Source organism: Herpailurus yagouaroundi, unplaced genomic scaffold (assembly GCF_014898765.1).
Source record: "Herpailurus yagouaroundi ecotype Mexico unplaced genomic scaffold, PumYag 160, whole genome shotgun sequence".
NCBI lineage: Eukaryota > Metazoa > Chordata > Mammalia > Carnivora > Felidae > Herpailurus > Herpailurus yagouaroundi.
This window is the reverse complement of record NW_024412401.1, coordinates 36,598,688-36,620,400: the sequence shown is the minus strand read 5'-3', so window position 1 is coordinate 36,620,400 and position 21,713 is coordinate 36,598,688. Positions and strand designations below refer to the sequence as shown.

The 21,713-nt window shown below is 41.2% G+C and overlaps 1 protein-coding gene across 2 annotated transcripts in view; it reads right to left on the bottom strand.

Moving 5' to 3' along the window:
* The window catches only part of SNX30 (sorting nexin family member 30), a 119,335-nt gene that overhangs the window by 45,936 nt on the left and 51,686 nt on the right, over positions 1–21,713 (bottom strand). For both annotated transcript variants that reach the window (XM_040481980.1, XM_040481981.1), the window contains exons 2-3: positions 18,551–18,742; positions 6,664–6,774 (exon numbers count right to left, since the gene is read on the bottom strand). In XM_040481980.1, coding sequence (XP_040337914.1) covers positions 6,664–6,774; positions 18,551–18,742 — 303 coding nt within the window. The remainder of the gene's footprint in view (positions 1–6,663; positions 6,775–18,550; positions 18,743–21,713) is intronic.

The following is a 21,713-nucleotide window of genomic DNA, read 5'->3' as shown; positions in this document are numbered from 1 at the left end:
GGAGCTTCTAAAGGAAATGCAGACCTGCCACCTTGATATTAATCTACTGAGACCAGTTTTGGACTTTTGACCTCCAGAACTATAAAGTAATACATTTTTGTTGTTTAAATCACTTAAAAAAACAAAAACAAAAAGAAAAACAAAAAACTCAGCTGGCGCGCGCGTGAGGGGGAGTAAGAATAGAGATGAAATAAGATCGGCCACTGGGGATAAATGCCGAAACTGGGTGTGAGTACATGAGGGTTCATTGCACTGAATCACTCTGCTTTCATATATTTAACATTTTCCAAAAGGAAGACATTTTTTAAAAACTACACATGCCCATACATGTTGAACCTACAAAAAATCCTATTTGCAAAGCATTACAATAACCCATTAAATATTTCAAGGTATAATCTTATAAAACATTTACATTTTTATAGCACTTGATACTTTGGTAGAGCACTTTCACGTGTATTATGTTTCATAATAATTCATAAGACAGTATCTTATAATCTGTGAAACAAAAGCATGCTTCTTGTAGATTGTCATGGAAAGCTACTATTTTGGAGTGCGAAATCTGGACAAAGATTTCAATTGCTCAATCTTGAAACGGTCCAACTTCCCCTTGTCAGCATTTAAATTGCTTCTTCGTCAAATATTAATTTGCAATGAATGGCACATTTCAATTCAACAAATACTTAGCAGTACACCCACTACATGACAGAAAACTAATTTTCCTACCCTTATCAAACAAACAGAAAACACTGCTCCTAAGAAAAAAATAACAAACAAATAAATAAAAGAGCATCAAGATAAGAAACTTTACCCCCATAAAGAACCACCATCAAGCTTGGTTTAATTCAAACTACTTGAAACCTCAACCAATGTTCAACTACTTATTAACTTAACCTACTAAGTAAGCTGAAAGTATGTACATGCTTTTTTAACAGTACAAAAAAGAGGAACCAACTAGAAAATGAAGTTAGAGTTTTTACTGATCATTTCACATTAAGAAAAATAGTTGCTGCATGACAAATTTCTTCTTAATAATTCCTACCAGTTTACCACTACCAAACTGGGTATATAATACGAATGCATCTTTCCAGCAAAGCTTCCTTCACAAAAATTGAAGCAAACGTTAAATTTCCCAGTACAATGAAACACTACAGAGTTTAATAAATGCTTGTGCTTCGTCTCCAAAATCTATCCGCACCCATCAAATCATGAGATCTATCTGTTGTCATAACTGGTTGTGCCCCCAGCAAAAGAAGTATTAAAACCAACTTCTGAGCCAAAAAATAAACTAGGAAACAAGAACCATGTTACAATGAAGACGTTCCTGTGACTCCGACTATAAAGATAATACAGTAAGTTGTCACTACTAGATGACAGACACATCCAACACTCTTCTGGGTGTAAGTTGACCTTTTAAGAACATGTGAGCATTTCTGCTTTTCAAGTTGCAGAGCAATAAAGCAATAAATATAAAAAGAAAAAAATATATAGAGGGAGCCTGGGTGGCTCAGTTGGTTAAGCATCAGACTCTTGGTTTCGGCTCAGGTCATGATCTCATGGTTCGTGAGTTCAAGCCCTACATGGGGCTTTGCGCTGACAATGCAGAGCCTGCTTTGATTCTCTCTCCTCTCCTTGCCCCTCCCCCTCTTGCGTGCATGCATGTTCTCTCTCTCTCTCTCTCTCTCTCTCAAAATAAATCAATAAACTTAAATGCACACATATATATTTACTTATATATGTGTGTGTGCTGCAGCCCTAGAAAATATCAAAGTACTGTTAACAGGCCAGAATTTGTTAAAGACACAAAGCAGAAAAGACTGAATTGAGAGAAAAGTCAGTCAATATTGACCATCTTGTGATTCTACTCAGGCAAAGGAAAGGTTGGCCTAGGAAATAAAGGGCTGTGTTTCTCCAGTACAGCCCCAGAAGCTGCCAAGTTCAGAGTCAGAGGGGCTGGAAACAGGCCTGAGGACAGTCAATGGGGAAAGGAAACTGAAAGAATGTGGGTTTCTCCCTAGAACCGCAGTCTGGCTGGCTGTTCACTTACAACTGCACATGGTCCCAATGAAGCCCAGGTAAAATGGGAACTTGATCTCCATGTTCCTAACACAAGCAGTAGAATCGGAAAGGTCAGGAATTCTCACACATTTTTAACCATAGCTGACTTAAACTGGCACACACACACACACACACACACACACACACACACACCCAGAAACTCATTCTCCCAAATTTTCCGACTAATTCAAAAGACTCTAAAGTTCATCTTGAAAAATAAAACATATGCAAACAGCTAGAAAAGCGCTAAAAACAAGTATATTGGCAGGTGGAGGCAGAGTTGAGGACCTGTACAACCAGATGTTGAAATGTTCTGTAAAGTCATAATAATTCAGATAGTGTAGGAGGGGCACCAGACTAGAAAGATCGATGAACCAAAGGATCAGAAGCAGCCCAAGCACACGCAAGTCTAATGCATGATTTGGTCTGATGCACAAATGATAAAAATGAATGATTACTCATAAGTGGTTCTGGAACAACAGAAAACAGAAAAACACAACAGTGGTTTTCACCACCTGAAAAAAGTATGGTCCTCCCATGTCACATCAAAACAAATGCTTCTTTATGTTTTCATAAAAAATTTTAAATGTTTATTTATTTTTGAGAGAGAGAGGGTGAAGAGCAGAGAGAGAGGGAGACAGAGGATCTGAAATGGGCTTTGCACGAGAGCCCAGTGTGGGACTCGAACTCACAAACCGCAGGATCATAATCTGAGCTGAAGTCGGACACTTAACTGACTGAGCAACCCAGGCACCCCAGAACAAATGCTTTTTAAATATACAAAAATTAAGGGTAACTTCCTTTGCAGATATGGAGTTTTTACAAACCAATAAAAACAACATAAAATGAAGAGGCAAGTCATAAAAGAAATGCCAAAGTCCAATAAAGTCATGGGAAGATATTCCGCCTCATTAAAGACATGAAAACTTACTGTACAAAAATGAACTCAAAATGGATAAAAAACTAAAAGGTATGAGCTACATACCTTTTAGTACATAAAATTTTAGAAGCATTTAGCATATAAAAAAGATTTTAGCATGTAAAATTTTTAAAAGAAAACACAGGTGTAAATCTTCATGACCTAGGATTAGGCGATTATTCCTTAGATAAGACACCTTTAAGCACAAACAGTGAAAGAATAAACAGATAAATAAATAAAAAACCTTTGCACTTCCAAAAGACACCATCAGAAAATTAAAGAAAGGGGCACCTGGGTGGCTCAGTCAGTTAAGCACCCAACTTCGGCTCAGGTCATGATCTCACAATTCATGAGTTCAAGGCCCACGTCGGGCTCGGTGCTGGCAGCTCAGAGCCTGGAGCCTGCTTTGCATTCTGTGTCTCCCTCTCTCGCCTCCCTCCCCTGCTCATGCTCTGTCTGTCTCTCTCTCTCTCTCTCTCTCAAAAATAAATAATAAACATTTTTAAAAAGTTAAAAAAAAAAAAAGAAAGTAAAGAGACAACTCATTCACCAGGAAAACTTTTTGCAAATTGTTATCTCTAATGAGGGATTTGTGTCCAGATTATATAAAGAACTAATACAACTCAATAACAAAAAGATAACCCAATTTTAAAATGGGTAAAGGATCTGAAAGATATTTCTCCAGGGAAGACGACCAATGGCCAAGAAGTACGTAAAAAACATTCAGCATCATTAGCCGTCAGGGAAATGCAAATCGAAACCACAAGGAGATACCACTTCACACCTACTAGGAGGGTTATAATCAAAGAGGCAGATAATAACAGTGTTGAGGAAGATGTGGAGAAACTGGAACCTTCATACACTGCTGGTGGGAACGCAAAATGATGCAGCCACTTTGGAAGACAGCCTGGCAGTTTCTTACAAGATTAAATATACAGTTACATATGATTCAGCAATGACACTCCCAGGTATACACCCAAGAAAAATGAGACCACACAAAAACCTGCACACGAATGTTCACAGCCACGTTACTCATAGTAGCCAATAAGCGGAAATAACTCTAACATCCATCAAATGTGAGCAGGTAGACTAAAAGTGACAGGTCCATACAATGTAATATTATTCGAAAATAAAAAGTAATGAAGTCCTGACAAGTCCCTCAACACAGATTAGCCTTGAAAACATTATGCAGAGTGAGAAAAATCTAGTCACAAAAGACAATATACTGTACGACTCTACTTTATACGAAATGTGCAGAATAGACAAATTTATAGAGACAGAGAGATTAGTGGTTGCCAGGTGCTGGAAAAGACAAGTTTAGGAGTTACAAGCAAGGAGAGGGAGGTTTCTTTTGGGATGATGAAAAGGCTCTAAGGTTGATCATGCTAGTGGTTGCACAACTCTGTATACTAAATATATTAAATATTGATATACAAATATGCTAAATACTAATACTAAATATACTAAAAGCCCTTGACTTGTATATTTTAAATGGGCAAATTGTATGGTGTAGGAATTACATCTTAATAAACCCATTTTTTAGATTAAAAAAATGAAAATATAAACAATAGTTATGTTGCATGTCTACTAGGTCTCTATTTGACAACAAACTTTCTAGGCAGGGTCCCTTGTCCATCTTATAACCCCTGACCTCCCCCACAGTACTTACCAGGCCTAGTAAAAGACTAACACAAAGTCGATGCTTAATAACAGATAGACGCTTTCTAGTCAAGTTGCTGGAGGATGACTTCTGAAGGGGAAAACAAGAATTTGTTTCCAGTTCGACTTTCATGTTTGAGTTACAGATGCCTTCCTATATTATATCTCTCTCCACCCCAAACATGTACCAAGAATTTATGAATAGATTTATGTCTCCATTTGCTTCTAGAGTACTTTCCTACTCATTGTTTCTACCCTGACCACAGGAAACCATACTCAAAGATACTCATTCCCCAGGCATTCTGGAGACTTCCATCCTCTTTCAGTTCTGGCTTCAGGGTCGATGCATGAGTGCTACCAGCAGGTGTCTCTGTCTAACCAAACTTCAAATACACTAGCTGCCAGCAGGTGGAGCATAATTCCCCCTCAGGCACAGTGTGAGCTAAACATAAAGAACGACTGACTTCCTTCCTAACAGTACAGCATGGAACAGGAGAGAAAAAAGAGTAACCGAATAGTGGAGAAACCTGACAAGCACTATGTCAAATAAGGTGATCGAGGTTAATACCAACAGTGATAAATATTGCTGATAGCATGTACCTTCCGTATGATGTGATGAGAATGGCACTTCCCCTGCCCCCAGCAAAACACATTACCCTAAGTTTAATTATGAGGAAAACATCAGACAAATCTCAAATGAGGGACATTCCACAAAACGCCTGACAGTTTTGAGTATTGTCAAAGCCATAGAAAATAAGGAAAGCCTGAGAAAGTATCACAACCAAGAAGAACCTACGGAGCTATGACAGCTAAAAGGAAGGTGGCATCCTAGATGGGATCCTGGAACCGATAAAGGACATTAGGCAAAACTGAGGAAATCTGAATAAAGGACTTTTAGTCAGTAATCACGAATCCTTACTGGTTCGTTAATTGTGACAAATGTGCCATACTAATGTAAAACGTTAGGCAAAGGCAGGTGTGGGCTATATGAGAATCCACTACACTACCTTCCCAATCATTCTGGAAATCTAAAACTGTTGTCGAATACAAAGTCTATGAAAAAAATGATTCACAGCTGCCAGTTTTGCCCAATTACGATTCTATTTTAAGTAACAGTTCCAACTGCTTAAAAATGAGTTTCTTCCCCTGAGAAAGAATGCAGTCCCCGGCAAACTCCATCATTTCTATCATGGCATATTCAGCCTCTTCGAACCATGGCGGGAAAGCACCGGAAGATGCATGCGCAACACGAAAATTGGCAGTGCTAAGAAGTTATTCAACCAAGGGTTTCACTGAAAGATAACGCCCCTCTGAAGAGTTTTATGACCCAAATTGCGCTCAAGTCCCCAAAGACCCAAGAAACATCTGGGGTCTAAATGGTTGTTATTTCTACTGGGGGAAAAAAGGAGTCAGAAAAGTACTCAATATGTATGTTGATTTAAGTAGTCTTTTAAATTTTATTTGCTCTAGTTCTGTTTTTTTTTTAATGGGTAGATATGAGTAATCGATAAATATTATGCTGCTGCTGTAAACGGAGTTAGGTGGCTTGGGGTCTGTTTTTGAAATGAAAAACTAGGATTGAATGGCGCCGTGCTAGATTCTTGCTCCCTGAACTACCCGTGTGTCTAAAGAGAGCCCAGCTGGCTGTCATGCGAGGCATCACCTGGTGGCAGCTGCCCAAACCTCAAGAACCTATGTCTGGAAAGGTAGTAAAACAGACAGTCTTTCAGTGGCAGCAAATCAGAATTAGGACTCTTTATACCTCAAAAAACTGTCATAATGAAAGTGAAAATCTACCCCAGCCTACTCAAGAAACCAGCACGAGGACAGCAAACCGGAAGCCAAAACCCCGAACGTGATACATTGGACAGCATCTGTGAAAACGTTTCATGTACGTTTGGTGCGAGAATGTGGTATAAAAGGTAAGACAGAATCTGCCCTGAATTTAAGGGGTGAGGGGCTGAGTAAACATCCTCAGGAAGGACAACGAAGGAAAAGAGAGGAGCCAGCTGTAATGACTTAGTACCTACGGGAATGAGATGAGTCGGCTGGGATTCCTCCAGTTTGTTCCTCAGCCAGTCAAAATCCTGGTATCTTCGACGAACAGAATATTCTGGCAGGTCAAACTCTACCCGCGTACTCTGCAAATAAGAAGGGTGGAACAAAGTAAGTCGAAGGGAATAGTACCATGTCTTGGCAGAAAGGAAGGAAAAAAGCTCTCTTTGAAAAACCAAACTGGGCAAGAACACGCTTTCCTTCCACCAAAGCACCAGCCAAAAGGCAGCAATTACCAACACAGAACGAGGAGTCCAGGCCCCCAGGGCCCGGCTCAAAAGTCCAGGATCTAGAATGAAAATGTCAAGGCTTTTGTTTTTGTTTCTTTCCCCCTACCCTTAGGAAATGGAACTCCACTATCCCTCAGAATGTGTTTAGAAACATTTGATTCATTTCCTCCAGGCTTAACTTTGAGGATTTCTTTTAGCAGAATAATTCTGAGGATATTGCTACTGAATCCCAATCCATGTTTTCTGTTAAAAGAAATGAAGTCTCCACCTTCTGCTGAATATGCTGACAAGTTTTATCAAAGGCCGAGGGAAGACAAGCAGACAGAAAGAGCTAAGGGCACACCTGCTCGTTCAAGAGCCAGATTGGATGAAAATAGAAAACGTCTTGTTTCATGTGCCATATTCTGCGAAAACCATAACCTTGGAACTATATTGTATTTTAGGTGATTAGAAAAAAAACTAGAAAGGAATGCCAAGATGTCATTGTACTGCAGAAAAATATTCATCTCATCTCTGTTCTTGTTAATTTTTCTGAAATTGCGATTGCAGCACTCTGGTAATGAAAACCAGTGCTAAATAAAATGAAATTAATTTATACCAAAACAAGATTTTTACACGTTAGTTTGCCCAGACTAAAACCATGTCTCAGCTAAAGCATTTTCCCCTATGAGGGTATAGACTATATACCACAGTCATAGCTCTCAGAAATGACAGGTCAAAAATAAAAATGGCTCAAGCTACATTTTATAAATTTACTCTTTCAGGCCGAAAGTCTGTTTTAATCCATGACCCTAAGAAAATCTTAAAAACATATGAACAAGAGTTAGCCATCAAAGAAAAAGCTGGGAACAGCGTTGGCATTGAAAATGATGATTTCACCCTCCCCAAAAGCCGTGCTCACACAGTCCGAGCAAAATTGTGAAATTAAAGGATTCGGTCTTGGACTGAACCCCAATTAACTCTTTCTGTAGCTTTTCCCCTTTCCAAAGTCCCATGCACAACCTTCCCCTATGATGGAGGGTACAGGTGGGAAGAGGTGAGGAAATTCATTCAACCTAAGTGTTTGTGATTTATTAGCAGACTCCCTGAGTGAATCAGCATTGTGGAATTGGGGAGGAAAAAAAAAGAATGCTTGAATTATAAGGAAAAAAAATCACTGCTGATGAATTTTCAGGCATAAATAAGGCTGATGGAAATTTGAAGGGTAGGTAGGCTGACACTCCTTCCAAGGCTGGGTGAGGAAAGGCCTGGGCAGGAGCATTCCTAGCACCTACCAGATTCCTGAGACACCACTAAGCCTCCCAGAGCCTAGGTTTCCTCAACAGTAAGAAGAGGGTTGGAAGGGACATTCTTCAAATCCCCCACCAGGCTCCATCTGAGGACTTGCCGACGATGGGCCCATAAAAGGTGGATTGTGATGTGTGGCAAATGCAACCTGTTTTCACTGTAAATGCAGTGATGGAGGAGTCTACTTTTTGCCTTCCTAAACGTTACATGTTATCAACCAATCACTTCTCTTTATTATGCTTTTGAAAATCCTCTTCATAAATTGTAGTTTATGTAACGTGTCTAACTTTGAAATCAGTATTTGGTAACTATAAAAAGCAGTATGATAAAACACAAGTTTTGTTTCCACTGTAAACAAGCTCACTGTCGGGGAACTGGCTTTTTTTTTCCCCCTTCGACTTATTCAATGGTTAGACATACTTATTTTAAAACTTCAGGAAAAATAAAAGAAGAAAAAATAAAGATCAGTCATAAACTCTCTTAAATTAAGAGGGAAAAAAACCCCCATGATTAGTATTATGGTTTATATCTTTCCATATTTTTTCTATGCATATCCATTCATTCACTCATATTTTCTAAGTCTCTAACAATTCTTAGATATCTTTCTGTTAGCAAGTTCAAATCTAAGAATCTCTTAAATTCCTAAAGGCAGAATTACTGGAGAAAAGAGTACGTGTAGTTTTAACTGACAAACTGCTTCCAGAAATATATCAACTTATATTCAACATATTCTTAACTGCATATTCTCCTCAACCAGTGGTTGTCTTTAATGGACTTACAACTGAAAAATAGTACATCATCTTTGTTTTCTTTTGTTTGTTTTCTTTTTTTTTTTTTAACATATATTTATTATTGAGAGACAGAGAGACACAGAGTGTGAGCACGGGAGGGGTAGAGAGGGGGAGACACAGAATCTGAAGCAGGCTCCAGGCTCTGAGCTGTCAGCACAGAGCGCGAAGCGGGGCTCGAACTCACAAACCGTGAGATCATGACCTGAGCTGACGTCAGACGCTCAACCAACTGAGTCACCCAGGTGCCCCTGTTTTCTTTTGTTTTTAATGACTATTGGGGTAGAACATCCTTTGAAATATTTGTTGGCTATAGATTTTCTTTGTGAGGAGTTTCTTTTTTTAAATTGTCAGTCAGGTCTTTTTCACTTGTGTAAGTTCTTTATAGCAAAGGGTTTTTCTGATACAGAATTTTAAAATTCAGCCATTATTTCCCTTTATGGTGGCTACAGTTTGGTGTCATGAATAAGAATGCTGTCCCCATTGCAAGCTTTTAAAAATATTAACCTGGGGGCGCCTGGGTGGCGCAGTCGGTTGAGCGTCCGACTTCAGCCAGGTCACGATCTCGCGGTCCGTGAGTTCGAGCCCCGCGTCGGGCTCTGGGCTGATGGCTCGGAGCCTGGAGCCTGTTTCCGATTCTGTGTCTCCCTCTCTCTCTGCCCCTCCCCCGTTCATGCTCTGTCTCTCTCTGTCCCAAAAATAAAAAATAAAAACGTTGAAAAAAAAAATTAAAAAAAAAATATTAACCTGTGTTCTCTCCTTTATTTATGGTTTATTTATTTTTGTCTTTAATTCCCACCATTCTACTTCTAGGAATCTACCATTAGAAAATACTTTTTAAACTGTAGCAAAGACATTTGTATAATGATGTTCACTGCAGTACTATTTAAAATAGCAAAGGAATGGAGCACTCAGGTGGCTCAGTCAGTTAAGCGTCTGACTCTTGATCTTGGCTCAGATCACGATCTTATGGTTCGTGAGGTGATGACACAGAGCCTGCTTGAGATTCTGTCTCTCATTCTCTCTGCCCCTCATCTGCTTGTGCGCACTCTCTCTCAAAATAAATAAATGAACTTTAAAATACAATAAAATAAAATAGGAAAGGAATCAAAACAACCTAAATGTCCAACAATAAAAACAGTTGAGTTATAGGATATTTATTCTATGATTATCAGTAATCATGTCTGTAAGACATCCTTAACATCAAATATGCTTCAATATAGTTTTTTTTTGAGAGAGAGAGAGAGAGAGAGAGCATGAGAAGAAGAGGGACAAGGAGAGAGAGAGAATCTTAAGCAGGCTCCACACTCAGCATGGAGCCCGACACGGGGCTCTATCTCATGACCTGAGCCGAAATCAAGAGTCAGATCCTTAACTCACTAACCACCCAGGCACCCCTGCTTCAGTATAGTTTGAAGAAAAAAACACCAAGATTCAAAATTAATTGCACATACATTATGATTTCATTTGTATTAAAAATATGGATATAGGGGCGCCTGGGTGGCGCAGTCAGTTAAGCGTCCGACTTCAGCCAGGTCACGATCTCGCAGTCCGTGAGTTCGAGCCCCGCATCGGGCTCTGGGCTGATGGCTCAGAGCCTGGAGCCTGTTTCCGATTCTGTGTCTCCCTCTCTCTCTGCCCCTCCCCCATTCATGCTCTGTCTCTCTCTGTCCCAAAAATAAATAAAAAACGTTGAAAAAAAATTTTTTTAATAAAAAAATAAAAAATAAATAAATAAAAATATGGATATAAAAGGTTAGAAAAAATCTAGAACTCATAATGACAACTGTCCTTTTTATACTCATCCTTATTAGGTGCCTCGTTAGCATATTAGGTAGTGTGTCTCATACATCCATCCTTGTTTCCAAATCTTCTACCATTCTCATATAATACTTTCTTTTTATAAATTTTTTTAAATGTTTATTTATTTTTGAGACAGAGAGAGACAGAGAGAGACAGAGAGCATGAACAGGGGAGGGGCAGAGAGAGAGGGAGACACAGAATCTGAAGCAGGCTCCAGGTTCCGAGCTGTCAGCACAGAGCCCGATGCGGGGCTAGAACTCATGGACTGTAAGATCATGACCTGAGCTGAAATCAGATGCTTAACCGACTGAGCCATTCAGGTGCCCCAATTCTCATATACTTTCATAATCACACACAAAAAATAAAGCTCCTTTATGGATATAATGGCTTAAATAAAGGAGTAAAAATTTGATGCTGTGGAAAGCAATAAGGTAAACAAAAACTATCATGAAGCAGAAGGATATTCATACTTTACTTTTATCACAGTTTGTTCTAGAAAAGATATATGATACATGAAATATGATTAAATGACATAAATTAGAAGTAGGTGAGAAAGATCAAGGGAAAAAAAAAACAAGGACGGAGAGAAAAACTAGAGCCACAAATGAGGCTAGGCACACTCACCGTAGAATTCTGCACACCTGCTAAAACTGGGCCACAGACACTACTGTGGATTTCTGGAGAGAAACCCAGTCAGTTTTGAGACTCAGAGTACTCCTAAAATATGCAGGCCAATAAAAACTCCAACCAGGAGCATGTAGTAAAATTTTCCTCTGTGAAATTCAGGGTCTAACTTAGTAAGGAAAATAAAGTAAAAAGGGTTTTTCTGCTCTATTTTCTAGTAACAATAAAAAAGAGAAAAGGGCACACCCACAGTTCCATAATCAGAGGCAACCACTATACTGTTTTGTGTCTCTCCAAAATCTAGAATGCCCCACAAGATCACAAGGTCATGGGTACTCACCTAAAGTCAGATCTACAAATAGGTAACAGAGTGCAAGAGTTGTACTGAAGAATATTCATTTTTGCCATCATTCTATGTGAATATCTCTAGGCATCCCTGCCAACTTGTGGTCTTTGTGTGTGTGTGTGTGTTTTGTGTGTTTTGTTTTTGTTTTGCAAATTCAACACTTTAGAAGACCTAGCACAGATCCACAGGGCAATCAATCCCCCCACCCCGCAGAGCATCTGTCCATTGGGCCTCATCTTACCACAAAAGAACTCTTATTCCTCAGGAGCTGATGTGCCTAACTACTGTGGCCTGGAGCCCTTCCAGAGAATTCCCATTCAATCCAAAATTTACAACCAGTGTACTCTAGAGACATTTGGTCTTCATCAGAAATGTCATCTGTCCAAGCCATAGCCGGATCCCCGTCCCTTCCCTGCAAAGGGACCTCTTCCCTTGTCAAATATTAGCCAGCTAATCTCATTCTGCTTCAAAACCCTGCTACCCTAAGAGAATACCTGAGAATCACGACCAGGGAGGCTTCTGGTCTCTCCTCACACTCCTCGGGGCTTCCTTTCTCAGAGCTTCATTTTACACCAAGCCCTTCTGGAACACCCATTCCATAATTAAATTCCTGTCCTTCTTCCACTTATTCAGATTCTGAAAGCTGGCTCTCCTCTGGGACTACAGCCTCCCTCCTGTCCCATCAGGCAGAACGCTGCTCATTTTCTCACATCTCACAAACTCCATGCCACCCCCCAAGACCAAGAGGTGCTGTTGCTGTCCCCTTCACTCCACACTGCTCCCCAGCCCCATGAAAACCCTTCAGAGGCTCAGGCCATCAAGGTATGTGTCTCTATACCTCTCACACCTGTCGTCTGCTGACACCCATCCTTTTCCTGATTCCCAGAAGACGCTAGTGCCTAGCTCTCGGGCTTCCTTTCCAAAGCCCTTCCAGAGTCTGGGTGCCCCTGAGATCCAGGTGGTTCATGCACACAACACCCACCTGTGAGCCACCAGCGTCTCCTTCCACTCCCATCAGGCTTTGTCACCTGGCAGAAGTTCAGACCTCCCTCTATCTAACCAGCACCTCCTGTATTTCAGACTCTTCCATTTCCCGACACCCTTGGTTCTGCAGCCTCTTGGAACCTACAATTCCTTGACATTCTGTCCAATCCCATATTTACTTCCTTTCTTATTCAACATCAATTCCATAACCTATCCCCTTTTATTTGCCAATATCCTAAATATCCCTTTCCTAGTGTCCATTCACACGACTTTGGCAAAAATGCAACCGTGCACTTCCTGCTTTACTAGACCCAGGTGTGTGAGCACGCTCCTGGAGGAAAAGCAACATCGGGCAAACACACTAACTGACACAATAAAATGTACCACTGGACCCTCAACATTGCCAAGTAGTCTCATACTTCCTTGGTCAGCTCTTTCTCTCTCATTTTCTACATCAGTTAACGAGAAGCCTGTAGAAGTCTTGAAAACTTCTCAGCCTTACTTCTAAACCTCCCCTTCCTTCTTAGCAGAAGACCTCGAGGGAAAACTGTAGCTAGAAGCACAGAGCCCTCAACTTGCTGCCACAAAAACCAAACAGGACAAAAATTCCCTTCCTCCTCTAGAAACAATGGAAAAAGTATACCTCCCCCAAAAGAGGCCACTCATTCCATCCACTTCTGCTCAGGCTATTCGCCCTCTCTGCTCTGCGGCTTCCATCCTCCCCTCCAAACTTCACCTGAATGTCTCCTCTAGCAACCCTGGGCTCTGGGCACTTACACAGGTCATGTCCATCCTTAAAACCAAACAAAAAGTGCCCCCCTCCCTTCAAGTCCACACCTCCTCCAGCTCCTGTTCTCACTTCACCTGCAAACTACCAACACTCGTGTCTTTCTTCTCACTCACTCGAACCCACTGCCAACTGGGTTCTGCCTCACGACCCCAGGGCAATTGCGCTCACCACAGTCACGGATAGCCCTCTTGTCATCAAATCTAACGCCCGCTTTGCAATCCTTGTGTATCCTTGATCTCTAAGTGGCACCTAGCCTGAGAAGAGCCAGTTGGGGCACAAGACTTGGTGCTTACTAAGGAGATGGGGTAAGAGACAAGAGGAGGACAGCTCCTAAAGGAAGCTGAAGGCTCCTGTCTATTTCCACTTCATCAGTTTCAACAGCCAGGCCAGGTAGTAGACGGTGCACAGTGCTGGGGAAGTGGGTGGAGCCATCCCTCTCTGGCAAATCATGTCTTGTGGAAGTACAGCATAGACAGATCTGGATTCAAGTTCTAGCTCCATCACACATCAGTTGCATGTTTTTGAGTAATTTTCTTAATATGTCTGTGTCTCCGTTTCCACAAAGGAAAAACACCACCTATACCTGCTTCAGTGAGCGGTATACAGAGGATTAACTGACAATATATTTAAAGCACTTAGCATGAAATAAATGGCAGCTCACCCATATAGCAGAGCACTGTTGTCGTCTTAGAAGTGACAGCATGACGGTGTGCTTACTGGCATTTGCTAGCAGAGAAAGATGCCGCACCACATGCAGTGAATGGGCAGCCTGCAGAATACTCATTTTCGTACGTGGATAGAGACAAATTGCTCAGAAATTTAGAAATTATTATTTCCGGCTGGTGAGCTTATAGATGCTCTTTTATTTTATTGTTTTAGCTTACTTGAATTTCCTAGTTTCTCTACAACAAGCACGTATTACTTAGATAAAATAAAAGGTTTCTGTTACAAAAAAAGCACAGCACCAGCACATGGTAAGTGCTCAGTAATTAGTTACTATGATGATGATACTTTCTAAAAGCCTGCAGAGAAGAGCCAGGGTCTGCCTGCTTGCCTTGAAAATGCCCAGGCTGGGGCGCCTGGGAGGCTCAGTCGGTTGAGCGTCCGACTTCGGCCCAGGTCACGATCTCGCGGTCCGTGGGTTTGAGCCCCGCATCGGGCTCTGTGCTGACAGCTTGGAGCCCGGAGCCTGTTTCAGATTCTGTGTCTCCCTCTCTCTATGACCCTCCCCTGTTCATGTTCTGTCTCTCTCTGTCTCAAAAATAAATAAACATTAAAAAAAAAATTTTTTTTTTTAAAAAGAAAAAGAAAATGCCCAGGCTGGCTCCCCACCACTGGAGAGAGAAGGTGCCCATGACTTGGGTTGGGGTAGAGGAGGGCTCTGCCTGCATTGGCTCTCAGTCCTAGGCTCATTTTATCTCAAGCAAAAGCAGCTCTCTACTTTGTCTAGCTTTGGTCATCAGGAATCTGAAGTAGGACAGGGGAGTCAAAGCTCAAAGTAATAAAGTATTTGCACAACCTCGTCCTCTGACCACTATCTCTGCTAGAAAACCACAGCAGAAGTGGGGGTCCCAGGGCAAGACCAGTGTGTGAGACCCTGTGTTCCTGTTTGTAATCCTCCTCTCATCCACACACATCACAGGGTGCGTGGCTACATAGGGATATGTGTAGATACGCTTTAATGCAACGTTCAGAAAGAAGGTCCCAAATGCACCACCAACACATTAAGCTTGGTGTCATTACCTGAACCAGGAAAAGAAAAGGACTCTGGTTTGAGACAGAATTGACAGTAAGAAGTAAAACTTAATTCTGCAATGAGCTCACCCAGAGGTGGGAGCGTCACAGAGAAGTGAAAATGCGGAATTAGAACTTGGAAAAGTTCTGACTTACAGGGAATCAAATAACCCCACAAAGAAGGGACAGAGACAAGAACACCGAGGAAAGGGGGTAAGGAAGGACGGAAACAGACGGGCACAGGGGAGAGCGGTGGCCAGCAGCAGGCGCCTGAGCCTGTGACTCAGTGAACAGAGGTCCCGCAGTACTGGCATTCTGGGAGGTCCGCTGCAGGGCAGAGGAGTCAAAGAGGGTAGGAAGTGGTAAGGCTGGCGAGCACTGCTGTGCCAGCAAGGCGGTCACCTCGTCATTCAGCTGTTTTAGAGCATAAATTTCAGAAAAACAGGTTTTGCATTTCGCTGACTACAGAGTAAAAAATAAGTTGGCCCTGGGGCAAAAAACGGAAATAATTCACGGGAAGACGGGTATCAACCTAGGACCTCTGACGACCTAACATCCATCTAAGCATCTAGATCACTGCCTGAGAAATAACAGGCACCCGGGGTCAACGGTGACAGGGGAAGATTGCGTGGATGCATGTACACGTGCACACATACGTGGACAAATTTTTGAATGCGAACCAGGTGCAGAAAGGACAGGGCAGTAATAGCAAAGAAACGTCTGACAAAGGCTGAAATGTACATAGGGAAAAGATACTCTATAATCATTGCATAAGTAGAGATTAAAAAACTAAGCTCTCTCTACATTCATATGAACATGGAAAGGTCTTCAAAAATATTGTAGAGGGGGAAGTTAGAAAACAATATTGCAGTGAAATCTGAATTATATATATTTTAACTATATATGCACATATGTAAACACAAAAAAAGACCGGGAAGGATGTATACCAAATTTCAACAATGGCAGCATTTAGCGAGAACAACTTAAGTGAGAAGGGCTAAGTGAGACTTGTATTTGGTCTTTATCATCATTTACTTTACTTTTCACAATAAAGTATTTATAGTACTTGTACAATTTTTTAAATGTTTTTGTTTATTTATTTTGAGAGAGAGAGCATGCAAGCCTGGGAGAAGCAGAGAGAGAATCCCAAGCAGGCTCCATGCTGTCAGCACAGAGCCTGACACGGGGCTCAAACTCACAAACTGTGAGATTACAACCTGAGCCGAAACCAAGAGTTGGAGGCTTAAAATACTGAGCCAGCCAAGTGCTCCAGTACTCACATCATTTTTTAAAATATAGCACTGTCATCCAATAAAAGATCAAATCTGAGTGTACTTTACTCTCTGCTTCCCCCCCCCACAAAGAATTTAGACAAGTACAGAACCTACTAAATTTTCAAAATAAAAACTTAATTCAGGGGCACCTGGGGGGCTTGTTCGGTTAAGCCTTGATTTCGGCTCAGGTCATGATCTCACGGTTCATGGGATCCAGCCCCACATCAGGCTCTGTGCTGACAGTGCAGAACCTGCTTGGGATTCTCTCTCCCTCTGTCTGCCCCTCCCTTGCTCACACATACACACTCTCTCTCTCTCAAAATAAGTAAACTTTAAAATATTTTAAACAATCATTTATTTTCTACAATGAAAAAGAGAAAAGGCACAGAAGAGAGAGATGTTCATAAACGCTTCTCCTAGTACCATTCACAAAGCCACCGTCAATCTATTAAAACTTCTAAAAATATCTGTAAATCCTTCTTCATCATGTGGCCTGTGGTGGCAGGGGAATACCTACAAACAGGATGGTTTCCTGAACAAAGTACTTTCTTTATTCAAAAATATAAAGTGATGACTCCTGAGATAGGTTGAAACTGTAATTAAGTCTTGGTCTACTGTACTGGGAAACAAATGACTCCATTTTCAGGTTTGTTTATTTTTTAATGTATCCTTTTATAATAAGCTGGTAACTGAGTAAAACCAGTTAGAAGTATACGTTTATGTATTGATATATATATAAAGCGATCATGTATATTTTCTCCTAATAGTGTAAATATTGTTATTCTTCCTCTGGATCAGTGCTTCTCAACCAGGAGTAATGTTGTCCCCAGGGAATACTTGGCAATGTCTGGAGACATTTTTAGTTGTCCCCACTGGAGGTTGGAGGTGGGTACTACAGGCATCTAGTGGGTAGAGGCCAGGCATGCTGGGAAACATCCTACAATGCATAGGACACCCCCTCACACACACAACAAAGAATTATTCAGTCCAAAACACCAATACTGCCAAGGATAAGAAACACTGCTTGAAACCTAAAATTGTACTGCTACTTAAAATATTGAAAAAACAATTGAAAAAGTAAAGATACATTAAAGTTATTCTTTTATAAGTAGAATTAGCTTAAGAGTATGGATTTGAAAATAAAAATATGGGATTGATAGTCCTAAAAATTCAACTTAGAATCCTGGTTACCTACTTTGTAACAGTGAACAAGTTAAAGTCTCTGCCTCAGTTTCCTCATCTCTAAAATTATAACTAGAAGATCTACCTTTTAGGGTTGCTGTGAACATTAAGCCAGACAATCTCAGGACCCTGTCCACTACCCACCTAGCACACAGCAAAAATGCAATAAATATTTGTTCCTAATCTTCTCTTCTTCCCCTCCCCCTATGATCCATTTCAAATACACCAAATTACAACCATGGTCTTGCCAGAGATTTCGAATGATACAGCAATTCATAAATTTCAATAGTAATGTGATATTATTAACGTTAAATAATATCATGACCGAAAATAGGTGAAAGTAGAGGGATTAAATGTTTTATTTGAAAGACCGCAGTCACAATTTCTCCTTCGTTTTAAGATTAAAAATTCACATATAATCCTTTTAATCTGAATACATCTACTCTGTATCAAAAAGCCACAGGGCGCCTGGGTGGTGCAGTCGGTTAAGCGTCCGACTTCAGCCAGGTCACGATCTCGCGGTCCGTGAGTTCGAGCCCCGTGTCGGGCTCTGGGCTGATGGCTCGGAGCCTGGAGCCTGTTTCCGATTCTGTGTCTCCCTCTCTCTCTGCCCCTCCCCCGTTCATGCTCTGTCTCTCTCTGTCCCAAAAATAAATAAAAAACATTGAAAAAAAAAATTAAAAAAAAAAAAGCCACATCCACCATTGAATGAAGGTGACTCGAGTCATACAAAGGGAAGGAAGAAAGCAAGAACCATGAAGGTAGGCCTCCAATTCATTAAGACCATTCAACAGGGGTGGAAGGTAATGACAGGACCTACTTTGGTGGTGATCCTATACGTAATGTAGGTCTCCATGGTACAGACATGCTTCTTGGGGTCATCAACTGTGACAAAGAGATCTCTGGTCTCACCATCAATGTCATCATCAAGCTGAAGTCTGTTGAGAAGGGAAGATGAAGAAGCTGGACTCGAAGTACCTGCTGGAGTACCACCGTTGGGCAAAATGAGATCCTGAAAGAGGAGAAGAGTCACCTTACAAATTAAATGAAAACACACATCTGGAGAACATCAGCAAAAGTGGCTGCTTTAACCAAACCAAGAAACATCTCTAAACATAAAAGTAGTGTTCAAAGAAACTGATCCTTTCTTTACTTAACATTTATTTATTTATTTATTTATTTATTTATTTATTTATTTATTTATTTATTATTTTGAGAGAGAGAGCACACGAGTGGGGGAGGGGCAGAGAGAGAGGGGAGAGAGAATCCCAAACAGGCTCTGCACTGTCAGCACAGAGCCCGATGTGGGGCTCAAACTCACGAACCGCCACATCATAACCTGAGCTGAAACCAAGAGTCAGACGCTTAACCAACTGAGCCACCCAGGTGCCCTTTATTTAACATCTTTTAAGTGAACAGGTCTTCTGTGACGAATAGAAACAAACTGTGGCAGTACTCTACACCAAATTCATGCCAATTCATTTTCCAGCAAGCACTGGAGGAACCACCAGAAGCAAACAGTTGAGGGACAGAGAACATAACAGCCCCACCATCGTCAGACTCTGACAGAGAAAGAATGCCATGCACACACCGCAAGAGCATTCTCCTTTTCCCCCTTTCTCAAGATCACCTGGGCCCAGGTAGACATTAACACATCGGAACCCTCTTAAATACTTAGCACATTTAAAAACTCAATCAGCCATCACAAAGAGACAACTAAACATTGTGTGCCTCCTGAAAGCAGTTCCCACCACCACCTAAAAAGTATACTTGCCAAAATATTGAATCTGAATCCTGAATAAATCTCTAGACACAACATCAACTTGTAGGAAATATAGAGGAATGAGGGAGATATTAAACCATACTATAAATATGAAATCAGAAAAACCCATGCTGTATGAAATTAAAGAGAACCAAAGACCGAGCTTCTTCAATAAATAAACTGCAAGGAGACAGAAAGACAGAAGGAGCACCTAGAGATGTAAAGCGATCTGAGAGACCTATTGACAACTGCAGTGGATCCTGATTAAAACAAGACGTTAGGGGCACCTGGGTGGCTCAGTTGGTTGAGCATCTGACTTCGGCTCAGGTCATGATCTTATGGTTCGTGGGTTCGAGCCCCGCATCAGACTCTGTGCTGACAGCTCGGAGCCTGGAGCCTGTTTCAGATTCTGTGTCTCCTTCTCTCTCTGCCCCTCCCTGGCTCGCTCTCTCTCTCTCAAAAATAATAAACATTTAAAAAATGTTAACAGATTTGGTGATATTCAGGGAAATGTAAATACTGATCAGTTACTTGATGGAATTTAGAAATGTATTAGGTGTGATAACAGAAGTATTATGATTTTACAAAGACTTCATCTCTTAGAAATATATAGAAAAATATTCATGGATGAAATGATAGGATATGAGGTATTTGCTTCAAAATAATTAAGAATAGGTAGACGGAGATATAGATGCTACAAGATGCCCCAAGGTTGATAACTATAGAAGCCAGTATCTGTAGGTTTCTCCTGTTTTGTATATGTATAAATTTGTCCACAACATACAAGTTTTCAAATGGGGGGAGGGGTACAAATGACAGAAAAGAAAGAGATGGAAAATTTTTTAAATTATGGACCTCTTTTTAGGCCTTAGTGGGAAGCCACTTGATTAAATCATGTTCCTGCAATATCCAAAAAAGGTAGTCAGTCTTACCTCTTTTGGTTTTTAGGTTTAATAACAAAGCCCTGTCTAGCAATAGATGTGAGCATCTATACGTCACTTTGGAGTCATCAGAAGGCAAAGACTAAGGAATACAATAAGAGACATGACACCATGGAAAAGACCTTGGAAACACTGTTGTCCTGTTGGTCATTAGATCACAAGTTGGAGATGGGGAGATGCTTTCCCTTGAATTCTCTCTTCTTGTCTGCAGGTTGGATATGACTTAGCCCCCAGATAAGAGAACACAGAGGAAATGAGAGGTCAACCTAGCAGTCACATCCATGGGCTCTAGCTGGAAAGAGGGCTGTGACAAGGTGGAGTCTGGAGTAAAGGGCAATGTCACCCAACTCAACGGATGATGGAAAGTAAACAGATAAGGCACCTTCCTTTGTCTCCATTTCTAGAGTGCAGATAATTTAATCACATGCATGATTACACAATGTAAAAATATTTTTTGTGATTGCTAAAAAAATTCCATATTCACAGAAGACCCCACTCTCCACTTCTCCTCAGCCCAAGGGCTTGTCAGCTGGGAAGGCGAACCCCACAGTAGCTGCCCTCAGTGTGGACGTGACTGTAGAACCTTAGCTACAGCAGCATCAGCTCATCTGACTGCCCTGGCAGCATACAGACAGGGAATGCAGTGGCCATACCCCAGCGTCTAGGGATCTGAGAAGACACCTTCTCTGGAGCTCTGCGATAATAACCATCGCGCCTCCATCATTTCAGTAAATATTTAAACACTGACCTCAGGCACGGCCCGCACCAGGCATTGCAGGGGCCCACCCTTACTTACGTTTCATCAGCACTAGCACACTGGGCCTCAGAATGGCTCTGCCGATGGCTAAGCATTGCACAAGAGAAACAAAGAACTCAAAATCTTTAGACAGATAAGCTCTGACAGCAGCTTTCCACCATCTGGCCTGGACAGATCTTACCGGCCTTGTTTCTCACGACTTCAGTTCTGGAACCCACCGTGCTGTTTCGTGCTCCTCACCTTTGCTTGCAAAGCTACCCCTCTTTTTTACGTAGTGGTCTCCAAGTATCTCACTTGAATCTGTTCAAATGCACCCTCCTCTTGGAATCCTCCATTGATCCACCCCCTAGCAGAAATTAGTTACTCCTTCTCAGTACTTTGAAGATACTACCACTGAAGCAGTTTTCAGGGTTTTGGGTTTTTTTTTAAGTTTGTTTTATTTATTTTGAAAGAGAAAGAGCACACAGCAGGGGCAGAGAGGGAGGGAAAGAGAGAATCCCAAGCAAGTTTGCACTGTCAGCGC